This window comes from Chamaea fasciata, unplaced genomic scaffold, assembly GCF_029207755.1.
Source record: "Chamaea fasciata isolate MVZ Bird 193981 ecotype frontalis unplaced genomic scaffold, bChaFas1.0.hap1 SCAF_1, whole genome shotgun sequence".
NCBI classification, from domain to species: Eukaryota; Metazoa; Chordata; class Aves; order Passeriformes; family Sylviidae; genus Chamaea; species Chamaea fasciata.
This window is the reverse complement of record NW_027094086.1, coordinates 765384-780828: the sequence shown is the minus strand read 5'-3', so window position 1 is coordinate 780828 and position 15445 is coordinate 765384. Positions and strand designations below refer to the sequence as shown.

At 53.4% G+C, this 15445-nt stretch overlaps 1 protein-coding gene across 1 annotated transcript; it reads left to right on the top strand.

Annotated features, from left to right (window-relative positions):
• The first annotated feature begins 2110 nt into the window (after positions 1–2110).
• On the top strand, positions 2111–6484 carry LOC136301952 (erythroblast NAD(P)(+)--arginine ADP-ribosyltransferase-like). The gene is made up of 3 exons (XM_066205247.1): positions 2111–2199; positions 2806–3584; positions 4820–6484. The coding sequence occupies exons 2-3, from the start codon at positions 2840–2842 to the stop codon at positions 4903–4905; spliced, it is 831 nt and encodes a 276-aa protein (XP_066061344.1). The 5' UTR covers positions 2111–2199; positions 2806–2839; the 3' UTR covers positions 4906–6484.
• Positions 6485–15445: the final 8961 nt, after the last annotated feature.

Sequence of the window (15445 nt, the reverse complement as noted above, 5' to 3'; positions counted from 1 at the left end):
TTAGTTAAAGAAGAAACAGTTCTCTATAAGCACCTGTTAATTTCCAGTGGAAAAGACAGAGACCTATCAGAAGCAAATTTTGAGGTACTGACACCTCATATAACCACAGAGTAAGCTGTGTGTGCATCTGTGAATACACATACAGTGTTGAGATGAGGCTGAGAACTTCCTTTTCCTTCAGGCCTCAGAACAGGTAAGGTGGCAGCCCGGCTTCTGCCAGGGTCAGGCAGGGCTGGCCAGATCCAGCCTGGCCAAGGCTTTTCCGGTGACTCTTGGGCAGGGGAGGGGAGGAGAATATGTTCTGTCCCAGCCCGATGGGGTTTCCAGCGGCTGTTACAACATCCTGCTGCGAGACTGTGGGGGCTGAGCCCCCCAACTCCTCTGGTGACTCCCAGGCAGAGGAAAAGTGTGTGGGGAGAAGGCCAGCCACACGAGATTGTGCAGCTGAGACCAAAAAGTGGCTCCGGAGCCGGGCAAGGGCCCCCCAGCAGCCAGAACCCGGAGATTTTGGCCCAGCTTTGGTGCAGCCTGGCCCTACCATCTTCAGCCACTTCCCGGGGAAGAACTGCAGCATTGTGGGCGGAGTGTAAAATGTTGCTCCCTTCTCGAAGCGTGTCCTTCAGAAGCCGCTCAGAGCAGGCCAGAGGAACAGAAACTTCAAGCCCACGCACACACACACACGCCTCGGCGGAGGAAAGACAGGAAGGGCCTCCTGTATGGTATTTTCCAGCAAGGTTTGTTTCAGCATGCCGAAGGGATCGGGGACAGACGACCGAGACCATGTGCTGCTCTGGGGTTAAGGATGGGGTCAGTGGCCGATGGTCTGAGGGCACAGGGTACAAACGGTATGAGGGACGAACAGTCGGGGAGGGCAGGGTTAAGTGACCAATGAAGGAAGCAATCCAGGGTAGATCGGCAGTAGTTGTGCAAGGCACCACGAAGGAAGTCTTCTCTTTGAGCCTGGGCAGGGAACTCTGGGCAATCTTCACAGGGCAAAGACTGAAGTTTCCCTGAGGGGGTTTTTTGGGGTTCCCACAAGAAGCATCGTGCCCTCGGCAGACCTTTGAGACGTTAACTGTTTTCACGCCAGATGAGATTTACAGCAGCACTGGCCCTTCTCTGAGTGAGAACAGTGATTGAGCTGTAAGGACACACAGCAGGAAACTGAGGTCAGTGAAGAGAGAGTAAAAGGCTTAGGTTGGAGGGAGATTGAGGAGTTGCCTACTTTGGGCTGGATTTCTCTTGCGAGGCCATGGAGAACGGACTAAACTTCCCCCAGAACATATAGAATGCCTTTAGGGGGATGCAGAGTTCTAGTCATAGCCGTGGACTGATGGAACTGGGATTGAATGGAGACTTTTGAACAGAGGAGGACAAAGACAAAGTGACATGAAGCCCTTTGCTCCCAGGGAAAAAGAGACCTCTGTTTGTTGTGATGATTTTGCAGATAGAGGAAGGGAAACTTTCTTTCATACTAGAAGGGGCATCCTTAACTGGTAGGCTGAAAGAAGCAGAAAAAACCCTTATGCAGTTGTGGGGAAAAGGTGCGAATGGCAGGGGCTTCACAGTTTGCAGAATTTCCGGGCGGCTGCAGATTCATGACATGGGAGCCAGCAGAGAACTGTTCTCTTGTGGTGGTGTCTCCATGGGAGTTTCTAAGAGAGGCTCCCCTCCCTAAGAACACATGAAATGGTGTTTTAGAGTGGTGAAATGGACTGAAACTCCCAGGATTCGTCTCTTTATGTTGTCAGCGGGAAAACCAATAGTGGGGAGGAGAGCAGAAGTGTCATGAAAGTTTCATTTTGATTCTCATTCTTTTCCGCTGGTGTTTGACAACAAATCTATTTTGACACCTTTTAAGATTTGGGGCGGCTTTGCTTTCCTCCCAATCCTATCCCACAGTCGGAAAAGGAGAAGATGGTTTCAACAAACGCTCAGACCGCTACACTGAATTGGGCGAACAGGAATTGGTGAACGCGAAACCATTACGGCAAATTATTTCCGGGAAAAGCGCAGTTTCTCTATTAGATAGAAGACTCATTTTAATGAATATTTATTTTTAGGATGGATAAATTGCCCATGGCAAAGTCTCCCTGAGTTGCAGGAGCCGGAGAGATCCGCGGTGAGTCCGAGCTGCCCAAGAATTCCGGCTTTGTGATCCCTCCAGTTCTGTCCGGGAGTTCACTGCGGCCCATTCCGGTATCAGGGGCTGGGGGGACACTGGGGACACTTGGGGACACGGGATTGGTGGATTGGGATTGCGCTCCTGGGGGAGTCACAGGACTGGGATTGGGGTCATGGGTGCTCTGGGGGAAAGGGAGGGGGAACATGGGATGGTGGGAGTGGGATTGGGGTCCTGGGGGGCTGGGAGACACTGGGGGGCAGGGGGCGGTGCCCAGATTTGGGTTGAGGTCCTGGGGTGACACTGAGGAAACTGGGGACTGGGAGTGGGATTTGGGGTCTGGGGGTGGGCTGAGGGGACACTGGGGGGCTCAGGGAGTGACCCCAGGATTTGGGTCAGGGTCCTGGGGGGGCGGAGACTCGTAACCATGGCAGTAGGATTGGGCTTCTGGGGGGCCAGGAGGACACGGCACTGTGGGATTGGGATTGGGGTCCCTGTGGGGCTGGGGGATGTTGGGGAGGCCAAAGTAACCCCAGGACTGGGGGTCAGGGAGCCCAGACATGTCCAGGGGTCTCCTGGCCAGGAGTGTCTCCCTTCCCCTGGGCTGACCCCACTCCCCTCCCCAGTCCCTCACCGAGGAACCCTCCCCATGTCCCCCTCCATGTCCCCTCTGTGTCCCCCAGTGTCCCACCCTGCTCCTGGTGGCCTCTCTCCTCCATGGCCCCCCTGGCTCTCACCCTGGCACTGCTGGCAATGACCGTGGCCACCGCGGCCAACATGGTGGTGCCTCTTGACATGGCCTGGGACTCCTTCGATGACCAGTACCGGGGCTGTGGCGCTGCCATGACCGCGGCGTTGCCGGTCCTCTTCCGCTCCGAGTTCCAGGAGAATCCTCTCTTTGCCTGGGTCTGGGTGAAGGCCGTGGCTGAGTGGCAGAGGCGGGACTCCCGTGTGTCCCCTCTGTCATCCCAAGCCCAGGCCATTGCCCTCACGGCCCTCACGATGGATGTACGCAGTGTGTTCAACGCGGATGTGCGTGTGGCCGGGCGCTCCCCCCGGCAATACCGGGACAACTTCCCCTACAAAACGCTGCATTTCCTGCTGACCGACGCGCTGGCCACGCTGAGGGACGCTCACCCTGGGCAGTGTCTGGACGTGTTCCGTCGGGACTGCGGCGCCCAGTTCGCGGCCCAGCCTGGCGACACCGTCCGGTTTGGCGAATTCACGATAACGGCGCTGAGGAAAACGGAAGGCTGGTGCTCGAACGGGACAGAGTTCCAGGTGCGCACGTGCCAGGGTGCAGGAATACAATCCTTCTCGGAATATCCGGAACACGAGGGGGCGCTGATCCCGCCCTTCGAGACATTCGAGGTCACCGAAGTCACCCGGGAAGGGAACAAGACACAGATCCAGCTCCGCTCCACCGGGACCTCCAGCAAATACAACTGCGAGTGGCTGAAAGGTGACACCACAGGGGACAGCCTGGGGGATGGGGACACCCCCTGTGGCCATGGGGACACCCACGACAGGGCACAGGGGACACAGGGACACTCACTGGGCATGGGGGACATGGACAGGAGCACCCACTCTGGGTGGGGGGACAGGGACACCCAGTGCTGGGGACACCAAGGCTGGGGACACCCACTGAGGGCATGGGGACAGGGACGCCAATGACAGGGACAGGGATGGGGACCCCCACATCTGGGGGGACAGGGACACCCCTGACAGGGACAGGGATGGGGACCCCCACATCTGCGGGGACAGGGACACCCCTGACAGGGACAGGGATGGGGACCCCCACATCTGGGGGGACAGGGACACCCCTGACAGGGACAGGGATGGGGACCCCCACATCTGGGGGGACAGGGACACCCCTGACAGGGACAGGGATGGGGACCCCCACATCTGGGGGGGACAGGAACGCCAATGACAGGGACAGGGATGGGGACCCCCACATCTGGGGGGACAGGGACACCCCTGACAGGGACAGGGATGGGGACCCCCACATCTGGGGGGACAGGGACAGCCCTGACAGGGACAGGGATGGGGACCCCCACATCTGGGGGGACAGGGACACCCCTGACAGGGACAGGGATGGGGACCCCCACATCTGGGGGGACAGGGACACCCCTGACAGGGACAGGGATGGGGACCCCCACATCTGGGGGGACAGGGACACCCCTGACAGGGACAGGGATGGGGACCCCCACATCTGGGGGGGACAGGGACACCCCTGACAGGGACAGGGATGGGGACCCCCACATCTGGGGGGACAGGGACACCCCTGACAGGGACAGGGATGGGGACCCCCACATCTGGGGGGACAGGGACACCCCTGACAGGGACAGGGATGACCCTGTCCCAACCCTGTCCCTCCCCGCCAAGGGCAGTGCTGTGGGGACAGGCCCTGTGTGCTGGAGGTGGGTGGGCCGGGACCCACCATGACACTTCCTGAACTCCTGTCACCCCCTGTCACCCCCATGGCACCCCCTGACTCCCCCGATCCCTGTCACCCCTAAGCCCACCATGACCCCCCTGACCTCCCTGACCCCTGTGCCCCCCCATAGCCCCCAACACCCTGTCACTTGTCACCTCATGCCCCCCATCTCTCCTGTCACCTCTAACCCCCCATTCCTGCCGTCCCCGACCCCCTCTTGGTCCGCCATGGTTCCCCTGATCCCCCTCTCTGTCCCACAGGTGGGAGCGTCCCCAGCGCCCCCTTCCACCTCCGAGGACTCCTCCTGGCCACCTCAGCCCTGGCAGTGGCCACCGGGATCCTCTGAGCCACGAGGCCAATGTCACCGAGGTCACCAAGGTCACTGTGGCCACCAGGACCCCCAGAGAAACGAGGCCACCAAGGCTCCCAAGGCCACCACTGCCACTGTGGCCACAGTGGCCACCAAAGCCTTTGTGCAAAGCCGTGCTATTAAATATTCCTATCAGAACAATTCTATCAAAGAATTCCATCAGAGCTACTTTATTAAACGATTCTATCAGAACAATTCCATTAAATAATTGCATTGAAGCAATCTTAATAAACGATTCTATCAGAACAATTCCAGTAAAGAATTCTATCCGAAGAAGTCTATTAAATAATTCTATCACAATTATTTTATTAAACGATTCAATCAGAACAGTTCCATGAAATAATTGCATTGAAGCAATTTTAATAAACGATTCTATCAGAACAATTCCATTGAAGATTTGTATCAGAACAACTTTATTAAATGATTCTTTCAAATCAGTTCTTTTAAATAATTCTATTGAAGCAATTTTATTAAACGATTCCGTCAGAACAATTCCAGTGAAGAATTCCACCAGAACAATTTTATTGAATAATTCCATTGATACAATTTTATCAAATGATTCTATCGGAACATTTCCATGAAGGAATTCTGACCAAGCCAGCTGCCGCGGGTTTTGTAAAGAGCGTGTTATTCTATTCCATCTGGGTGGGGCAGAATTGCTTATCTTTGCCCAAATGGGTCAGTGTCCCTTATCAGATGGCGGAGTGCTGCTTATCTCTCTTCATTGTTTCACCGCTTCCATGGGAATGTCTTCTGCTACTGGACCATTGAGAGCTCACCAATGACGTTACACGTTACACTGCACTATTGTAGCTGCTCCACACGGGGAGGAGGAGCCAAACCATCTTCACCTGGATAAAAAGGAGCCACAGTCCCACTAGGGATCCAGTTTTCCCACCGGATCCCTGGAGGAAGACCGGACCCATCTCACCATTTCTGGACCCTTTTTCTCCAACGGGACTGTCTTGGTTTGGGAAGACAGGTATCTGCCCGGTAAAATTACAATCAGAGGCTCTTCGGCAAAGATTTGGGCAATAGGAATAGCAGTTCTTTACTAGTATGTATTACAAAGCAATAATAATGAACGGGTGGTGGTGCCTCTGTCCCCTTTTCTGTATTTTTTTTTGTTCTTTTTCATTCTGTTTGTTTTTTCTTCCTCCCAGTGCTTCTTCTGTTGCCTTGCTTCAAATCAGGACCTTTGGAACTGGCCTGGAACTGATCATTCATGCTTTTCTAATAGCCCTGAGCAGCCCCTCCCCAGCTCCCTCAGCCACTCCTGGTGCTCCACACCCTTCCCAGCTCTGTCCCTTGCCTGGACATTCTCCAGCCCACCCAGGTCCTTCCTGAGGACATCCCTGCAGTGACAAGGGAGCGCAGAGGAAAAAGGGAGGAACGTTTATCCATAACCTCTCTGCAGATCGAGGTTTGAAAAATAAAACTTTAAGATGCCTCTGACAAAAACAACAGGAAGTGGTTTATTTCAGGAAAGCAGGCACCCTGGAGGAAAGGTGTTAAAAGAGCGGCAGCAGACACATCAAGTGAGTCAGCAGCAAATTTTGATAAATTTTTAATAGGCCAGGCGAGCAAGGATCAAAATTTTGATACGCTTTTAATACTCCAGGAAAGCAAGCAGCAATTTTTTCCCACTCCACGCCAAGCAGCAATTTTTTTGGATACATCAGGTGAGGCAACCGAGGAGCTTTAGGAGGTGGCCATGACATTGGCAGCCAAAACCTCACTGTCGGGAAGTGCCCAACCGGCCCCAGGTGCTGCCCAGTCTCTGCTGTCCGTGCTGTCCGTGCTGTCCTGGCAGCTCCAGCCCTGCCCTGGCTGGTCCTGCTGTAACCATGGTGGCCATGGTGGCCTCAGTAGTTACAGTGGCCACAGTGGTCATGGTGATCATGGTGATTCCAACGCCCAGAGGGGTCACAGTGGCCAAAGTGACCATAGTGGCCACAGAGGCCTCGGTAGCCTTGGTGGCCTCATTTCTCTGCAGGTCCTGGTGGCATTTGTGGTCATGGTGGCCACAGTGGCCTCTGAGACCACAGTGACCTCGGTGGCCTCGGGGCTCAGAGGGTTCCAGTGACCACTGCCATGGCCTCGGTGGCCAGGAGAAGCCCCCCGAGGTGGGGGGAGTTCCTGGGGAGGCTCCCACCTGGGGACACAAAGTGGGGCATCAGGGGCCATGAGGGGGGTGAGGGGTTATGGGGCCCTGAGGAGGGCCATGGGCGCAGGGACAGGGAATGGCACTGGGCAGACCTGGACACGGCACTGGGCAGACCTGGACACGGCACCGGACGGAGCTGGACGTACGGCCAGCACGCGGCAGGGTCAGTGCTCGGCAGCGCCGTCACTTTGTGCTGCCACCTGGTGGCGTCACGTGCGCGGCGTCGCCGTTTTCCCAGTGAGTTTTCCCAGCAGTGCCAGGGTGAGAGCCAGGGGGCCATGGAGGAGAGAGGCCACCAGGAGCAGGGTGGGACACTGGGGGACACAGAGGGGACATGGAGGGGGACATGGGGAGGGTTCCTCAGTGAGGGACTGGGGAGGGGAGTGGGGTCAGCCCAGGGGAAGGGAGACACTCCTGGCCAGGAGACCCCTGGACATGTCTGGGCTCCCTGATCCCCAGTCCTGGGGTTACTTTGGCCTCCCCAACATCCCCCAGCCCCACAGGGAGCCCAATCCCAATCCCAATCCCACAGTGCCGTGTCCTCCTGGCCCCCCAGAAGCCCAATCCTACTGCCATGGTTACGAGTCTCCGCCCCCCCAGGACCCTGACCCAAATCCTGGGGTCACTCCCTGAGCCCCCCAGTGTCCCCTCAGCCCACCCCCAGACCCCAAATCCCACTCCCAGTCCCCAGTTTCCTCAGTGTCACCCCAGGACCTCAATCCAAATCTGGGCACCGCCCCCTGCCCCCCAGTGTCTCCCAGCCCCCCAGGACCCCAATCCCACTCCCACCATCCCATGTTCCCCCTCACTTTCCCCCAGAGCACCCAGGACCCCAATCCCAGTCCTGTGACTCCCCCAGGAGCGCAATCCCAATCCACCAATCCCGTGTCCCCAAGTGTCCCCAGTGTCCCCCCAGCCCCTGATACCGGAATGGGCCGCAGTGAACTCCCGGACAGAACTGGAGGGATCACAAAGCCGGAATTCTTGGGCAGCTCGGACTCACAGCAGATCTCTCCTGGTCCTGCAGCTCAGGAGCACTTTGCCAAAGGGCATTTGTCCATCCTAATTATAAATATTCATTAAAATAGGCCTCCTATCTAATACAGAAACAGCGCTTTTCCCGGAAATAATTTGCCGTAATGGTTTCACATTCGCCAGTTCTTGTTTCCCAAATTTAGTGTAGCGATTTAATTGTTGGTTGAAACCATCTTCTCCTTTTCCTACTGTGGGATAGGATTAGGAGGAAAGCAAAGCGGGCCCAAATCTTAAAAGGTGTCAAAATAGATTCATTAACAAACAGAAAAGAATGAGAATCAAATTGAAACTCTCAAAACACTTCCCCTCCTCCCACGACTGTTGACCTTCCCACAAATACGATAAAGAGACAAAACATGGGATTTCTGCTCCATTTCACCACTCTAAAATAATATTTTATCTGTTCTTACGGAGAGGAGCCTCTCTTAGAAACTCCCATGGAGACACCACCACAAAAAAACCGTTCTCTGCTGGCTCCCACGTCACGTCACGAATCTGCAGCCGCCCAGAAATTCTGCAAACCGTGAGGCCCCTGCCATTCGCACCTTTTCCCCACAACTGTGTACGGGCCACGTCTGCTAAATTTAGGATGCCTCTCGCAGTATGAAACAAAGGTTCCCTTCCTCTATCTGCAAAATCATCTTCATCTCAAGAGAGATCTCTTTTTCCCTGGGAGCAAAGGGCTTCATGTCACTTTGTCTTTGTCTTCCTCTGTCCACAAGTCTCCATTCAATCTCAATTGTATCAGTCCATGGCTATGACTAGAACTCTGCATCCCCCTAAAGGCATTCTGTATGTTCTGGGGGAAGTTTAGTCCATTCTCCATGGCCTCACAAGAGAAATCCAGCCCAAAGTAGGCAACTGCTCAATCTCCCTCCAACCTAAGCCTTTTACTCTCTCTTCGCTGACCTCAGTTTCCTGCTGCGTCTCCTTACAGTGATCCTCCATCACTTTGCCTGTTCTCACTCAGAGAAGGGCCAGTGCTGCTGTAAGTCTCATCTGGCACGAAGAGTTAACATCTCCCAGGTCTGCAGAGGACATAATGGTTCTTCCCTGGGAAGCGGCTGAAGATGGTAGGGCCAGGCTGCACCAAAGCTGGGCCAAAATCTCGGGGTTCTGGCTGCCGGGGGGCCCTTGCCCGGCTCCGGAGCCACTTTTTGGTCTCAGCTGCACGATCTCTCGTGCGGCTGGGCTTCTCCCCCCACTCTTTCCCTCTGCCTAGGAGTCACCAGAAGAGCTGGGGGGGCTCAGCCCCCACAGCTTAGCAGCAGGATGTTTTAGCACCCTCTGGAAACCCCATCGGGCTGGGACAGAACATATTCTCCTCCCCTCCCCTGCCCAAGAGTCACCGGAAAAGCCTTGGCCAGGCTGGTTCTGGCCAGCCCTGCCTGGCCCTGGCAGAAACCGGGCTGCCACCTTACCTGTTCTGAGGCCAGCAGGAAAAGGAAGTTCTCAGGCTCATCTCAACACTGTGTGTGTATTCACAAAGGCACAAACAGCTTCCTCTGTGGTGTCAGTATCTAAAACTTGACCTCTGAATCGTCTCTTTCCTTTCCACAGGAAATCAACAGGTCCTTAGAGGGAAAAGTTTCTTCTTTAACTAAAATCCAAGTTGTGTTAACCCATAACATTTGCATGCCCCCGCATCTCTCAGGAAATCCTCTTCTTTAGGAACCGGAGAGTTCCTAAAAAGGGATCTGAGTGGTTATTTTCACAGAGTGCCTCGATATCTCAGATGACCTCCGCTCAAACTTTCACTTTCGGCGGGCGCTGCTCTGTCTGTCATAGAGAACTTGTCAAAAACCCACACTGGAGTTTCCTTTAACTCTTTCTCCACTGCTTTGAGCCACATTTATTGTCCTGTAGAAATACTTTTACATCCTTTTATCATTCTTGAAGTCAGGCTTTCAGCTCGACCCAGCACCTTCAGCATGTAGTGAGAAAGCCACTCTATGGAAAGCCAGGTGTCCACACAGTAGTTTTGAAACTTTATTGGAATAAAAGGACAGAGCTTCCATTGTCATAGCCCCATGGAGTTTCTCTCTCGAGGTTTTGGAGGATTCAAACTCATTTTATCCCAAACTCTCGGCTGCACATTGCCCTCTTCCTTTCCCCATTGGCTGAGGCACAGGGAAGGTGCAGTATATTTGTATATTGACAGGATGCCTTGGAGTGGCTGCCTGGAACAGAGGCCAGACACGATTATGAGAATAAAAGCAGGGATTTATTCCAAGCCTTCAATAGACACACCTGGGGCAGGCAGAAGCCTCTGAGAGGCTCCACCCAAGATGGACGATGGTCAGGAGTTTGTCATACAGTTATTGGTTTGGTCTGTTTACATATCGGGTTAATCCTCCAATTACAGCTTCAGGTAATGAAGTCATACTCCCCCAGTTTGCTAACAGCCCAACTGACTTTCCTTTATACTTCTCAGGGCCAGAGACTGTGAGTGTCCCTGAGTTTCAGCCTAGAGAGGAATCGTTTTGTCTGAATAAAACGGGAGAACAGCAGCTGACAGGCTGTGGAGTTTTAGAGTTCCACACTAAAGCAGTACAGGATCTGAAAAAGATAAAAGGGAAATCCTAAGGCATCATATACACAGGGATGAGGTTCCTGTCAGCTGTGTCTCCTCTTGAGGCTGCACAGCCCCAGCTCCTGCAGCCTTGCTTCAGGAGAGGGATGCTCCAGTGCCTGCATCATCCTCTGAGCCTCTGCTAGATCTGCTGCAGGATCTGTATGTCCCTCCTGTCCTGAGGAGCACAGAGCTGGACATGGCACTGGACAGACCTGGATAGAGTACTGGGCAGAACTGGAAATGGCATTGCGTAGAGCTGGACATGGCCCTGGGTAGAACTGTGAAGCAGGACTTAAGTTTGATTCTGCTTCTTGCCGATGGGAGAGCCGACACCCTCCAAGGGGATGGAGGAGTGACTCAGCACTGACAACTCCACATGACGCCTTCTGGACGCTTGGACCTGCCAGAGTTCCTAAGTTTGAGTTGGCGGGGGAGCTGCTTTGGATTGGCATTTTTGTGTTGTTCTACAATTTAGTGTCTTGTGGGTGGGCCATCCCTTTCCATCAGGGACAGCCATGGGGAGTGTGATCTCCCAGGCTGAAAGGAAACATCTACGTGTGGGCTAGGGAAGCTGTAATTTTAGAGGGAGAATCATTTCATCTGGGAAGTCATTCATCTCTCAGGCCAGCCTATAGCAAATGATTTTCATTTCTTTCTTCATCTAATCGTTTCTAAAAAATTCTCACTACATTTTGAAGAGAATCTATAATTGTTTCCTCTTCATTACACTGCCGTAAGAGGTTTTCTATAGAAGCTGTAAGGCATGCCCCTAAAACAGAACAAATTATGGCTTTATCTCTGCCGAATCTAAATTTTGTCTCACGTTGTAAAAAAACATATTCGATCAATCACAGTCTCAAAATTAAACCAATTATCCTGTGCCCACTGTTTGACTGCAGGAGAGGGTATAGCTTTGTGTTTTGCTAACAGCGTAAAATGCAGCTTTGTCTTTTGCACTAGAGTTTTCAGTCATTTTGTGAAGGGATCAGAAACCACTACAGGGAGGTACGACTTAGTTACACACACACAGAGCTCTTGCTGTCTCCCTTCACTACCCTGTGTGGGTGAAGAGACGAAATCTGCCTGGGAGGTACTCCTTAAGTTACTTATGATTGTCTCTTCGCTATACCAAGCAGTCCAAATTCACACATACACAGAACAGTTTCCCCTTTTGCGCTAGGAGATCTTTTACAAAATTCTGAAGACAGAGACCTCAATTGAGCATGGGGATACTGTTCACCTAGGCATGTGCAGTTTGTGGGAAATTCGAGTCACCCCCGCTTGCTTTCTAGACACTGCTCACCCTTTTTGGGGTGTCAGGCTAGGTGTGGCTGGAGTGAAATGTCCTTCCCCTGTTACAGACTACACACAGCCCTGGAAACCCCTCTGTCTGTCAGAATCCTGTCCATGATGCCAATTTAATGTCACAACCTGCTAATTCAAGCGGGGGTCGTGATGGGTCATTAACCAAAGCGCAAAAACAACACAGAGGGGATTTCAGTATTAATCAAAACAAATGCATCTTCTTGGAGTGCCAACAGCAACTGTGATAGAAGGATTAGAAAGGAAATAAAGGATAGAGAGAAAGAGAAGGGCGGGAGGGGGGGTAATACCTACCAACGAAGAGACGACAAAATTCTCCTGGTCTGCCCAGTAGATCCATCTTCTTCCATGGGGAGATCTCAGAGTCTTTGGGTAACTCAGGGGTCTTTAAAGTCTTACGAGGTCCGCTGGGGGAGGGAACAAGATGGTATTTCAAGGGAACAGGTACAGGACAGTAACAAGCACAGACATGCCAGTTCTCAACGGGACAAGCCTGTCCAAGCAGCGAGCAGGATCCATTGTTTCAGGACTGGCTCCCATGGCAAACCAGTCTCGGTCCAGCGAACATACCTACAGGCAACATTTGGCAAACACCCCACTTCAGTCAGGCCAGTGTTCCTGTGTTGGAATTTGAAGGAACTCAGTCTGAGCCCTTGGGGGGCTTCAATCTTTGTTCTAGACAGCAGTCGTGAGGCAGATGAGAAATTTTCGGACCATCTCTAACAGGGGACAAGGCTACCCATGGCTGGGCACAGGGGACAGGAACCTCATTATGCCCCCTCTGACCCCTACAGCCTCAGGGCCCTCCTGTCACCCCTGTCCCTCTCCCCAAGGCCCTCTTTTTGCCCCCGTGACTCCCTCTCCCCATGATCTCCCTGACCTCACTCTTTGTGTCCCCAGGTGGGAGCCTCTCCAGGAACTCCCCCCACCTCAGGGGGCTTCTCCTGGCCACCGTGGCCACGGCAGTGATCACCAGAACCCTCTGAGCCACGAGGCCACCAAGGTCACTGTGGTCTCAGAGGCCACTGTGGCCACCATGACCACAAATGCCACCAGGACCTGCAGAGAAATGAGGCCACCAAGGCTACTGAGGCCTCTATGGCCACTGTGGTCACTTTGGCCACTGTGACCATTGTGGACATTGCTGCACTGTGGCCACTTTGGCCCCTATGACCACTCTGGGCATTGGAATCACCATGGTCATTGTGGCCACTCTGACTCATGAGGCCACTGTGGCCACTGTGGTCACCATGGTCACTTGTAATTACCAAGGCCACCATGGCCACCATGGTTACCAAGGTGACCAAGGTCACCATGGCTACCACAGCCACTGTGGCCACCATGGTCACTGTAACAAGTGATCCATCTGGAGGAAGGCCCTCCGAGAGCTGCCCAGGAGGGAGCGGGACAAAGCCAACAGGACCAGCCAGGACATGGCTGGAGCTGCTAGGACAGCCCAGGACAGTGTGGACAGCAGAGACTGGGCAGTGCCTGGGGCTGGTTGGGCACTTCCCGACAGAGGGGTTTGGGAGCGCCAATGTCACGGCCACCTCCTAAAGCTTCTTGGCTGCCTTGCCTGATGTATCCAAAAAAATTGCTGCTTGCTTGTGTGGTGTATTAAAAACGTATCAAAAATTTGATCCTTGCTCACCTGGCATATAAAAATTTATCAAAATTTGCTACTTACTCACCTGATGTATCTGCTACAGCTCTTTTAACGCCTTTCCTGCAGGGTGCCTCGTTCCCTAAAATAAAGCTGTTCCTGGTGTTTTCATTATTGGCAACTTAAAGCTTTACTTTTCAAACCTCAGTCTTCAGAGAGGCAATGGAGAAACATTCCTCCCTTTTTCCTCTGCACTCCCTTTTCACTGCAGCCCCTCAGCAATGACCTGGAGGGGCTGGAACACGTCCAGGGCAAGGGATGGAGCTGGGAAGGGTTTGGAGCCCAAGGAGTGGCTATGGGAGTTGGGGAGGACCTGCTCAGAGCAATTAGAAAAGGAAGAATGAACACTTCAGAGCCAGTTCCAAAGTTCCTGATTTGAGGCAACAGAAAAGAAGTAGCATTAAGAGAGAGAAAAACAAAACAAAACAAAACAAAACAAAACAAAACAAAACAACAAAAAAAAAAAAAAAAAGAAAAAGGATGAAAAATAAAAAGGTGAAAAGGGGACAGAGGCACCCTCACCTTTTTATTTTTGTAAAACCCTGATGTTTCACCAGGAAACTCTTTTTTCTTTCAAATCAGGGGATTTTCCCACTTTAGCCCACACAGCTCCAGAACTCACGGAGTTGTCGCAGTTTGGGAATTGCCCACCGGAAGGCAGCAGCGAGCAGGGTTAAACAGCAGCACTGCGCATGCACTGCCCACAGCTGCAGTTCTGATTGTCACCACCAGGCGGCAGCACGAGCTGGTGGCGCTGCTGAGCGCCCGCCCCGCCCCATGCCGGCCCCGGGGCTCTGCAATGGTTTGGGATGGAGCCACCTTAAAGCCCGTCCGGTGCCAGCCCTGCCATGGGCAGGGACATCTTCCCCTGGCCCAGGCTGCTCCAGGACCACCAGCCTGGCCTTGGACACGGGCAGGGAGCGGGCAGCCACAGCTCCTCTGGGCAACCCGTGCCAGGGCCTCACCACCCTCACAGGGAAGGATTGGATTGGAAGGATGGGTGGTGATGTCTTTGATAAACAACTCAGTAGGTTGAAGTCTGAGAAGAAATGGTTGTCAATGTCTGCAAAGTGGATCTTGATGTCTCTTCAGACCTCAAGTTTGTTGAATAACCCTCATAGTTGGACCCAAAAGTTTGAACTCCTGAACTTAAGGTTAATAAGAGAAATGGGTCCCCGGAATACTCTTGCATAACCCAGAGAGCCTGATATTCGGAATTGTTGGGGGAAATGGCTGGTTCAAGGGGGTTTGGGGTAGGTGGTTTGGGAAGGCTGCCCCTTTCCAGCAGCTCCATTCAGCTGATGAGGAAAGGAAGAGGGAAAGGTGCGGCTGAGAGTTTGGGATAAAAGGAGGCTGCGTCCACCAAAACCTTGAAAGAGAGATCCCACAGCCCCCCCAACTCTTCTGGTGGAACTCAGGCCCAGGAAAAGTGGGGGGGGAGAAGTCCAGCCACACGAAAGATCATGCAGCTGAGACCCAAAAGCAGCTCCACAGCTGGCAAAGGGCCCCCCAGCAGCCAGAACCACGAGATCACATCCTTGGACAGACTCCGACAGAACCTCACACACATTTCATACCAGGCCGGAATATGGGAGAGGAATCATTTGGCCTTGGCAATTTGGGCTGGTTTTAGCCCAGTTTAGCACCAGGGCTATCCCATCACTCTCTTTCTCCAAAGAGGAAACATGAGGATCATGAAACATGATGATGGAACATGAGGGAGGATAGAACGCAGCATGGGTTGCGTGCGCCC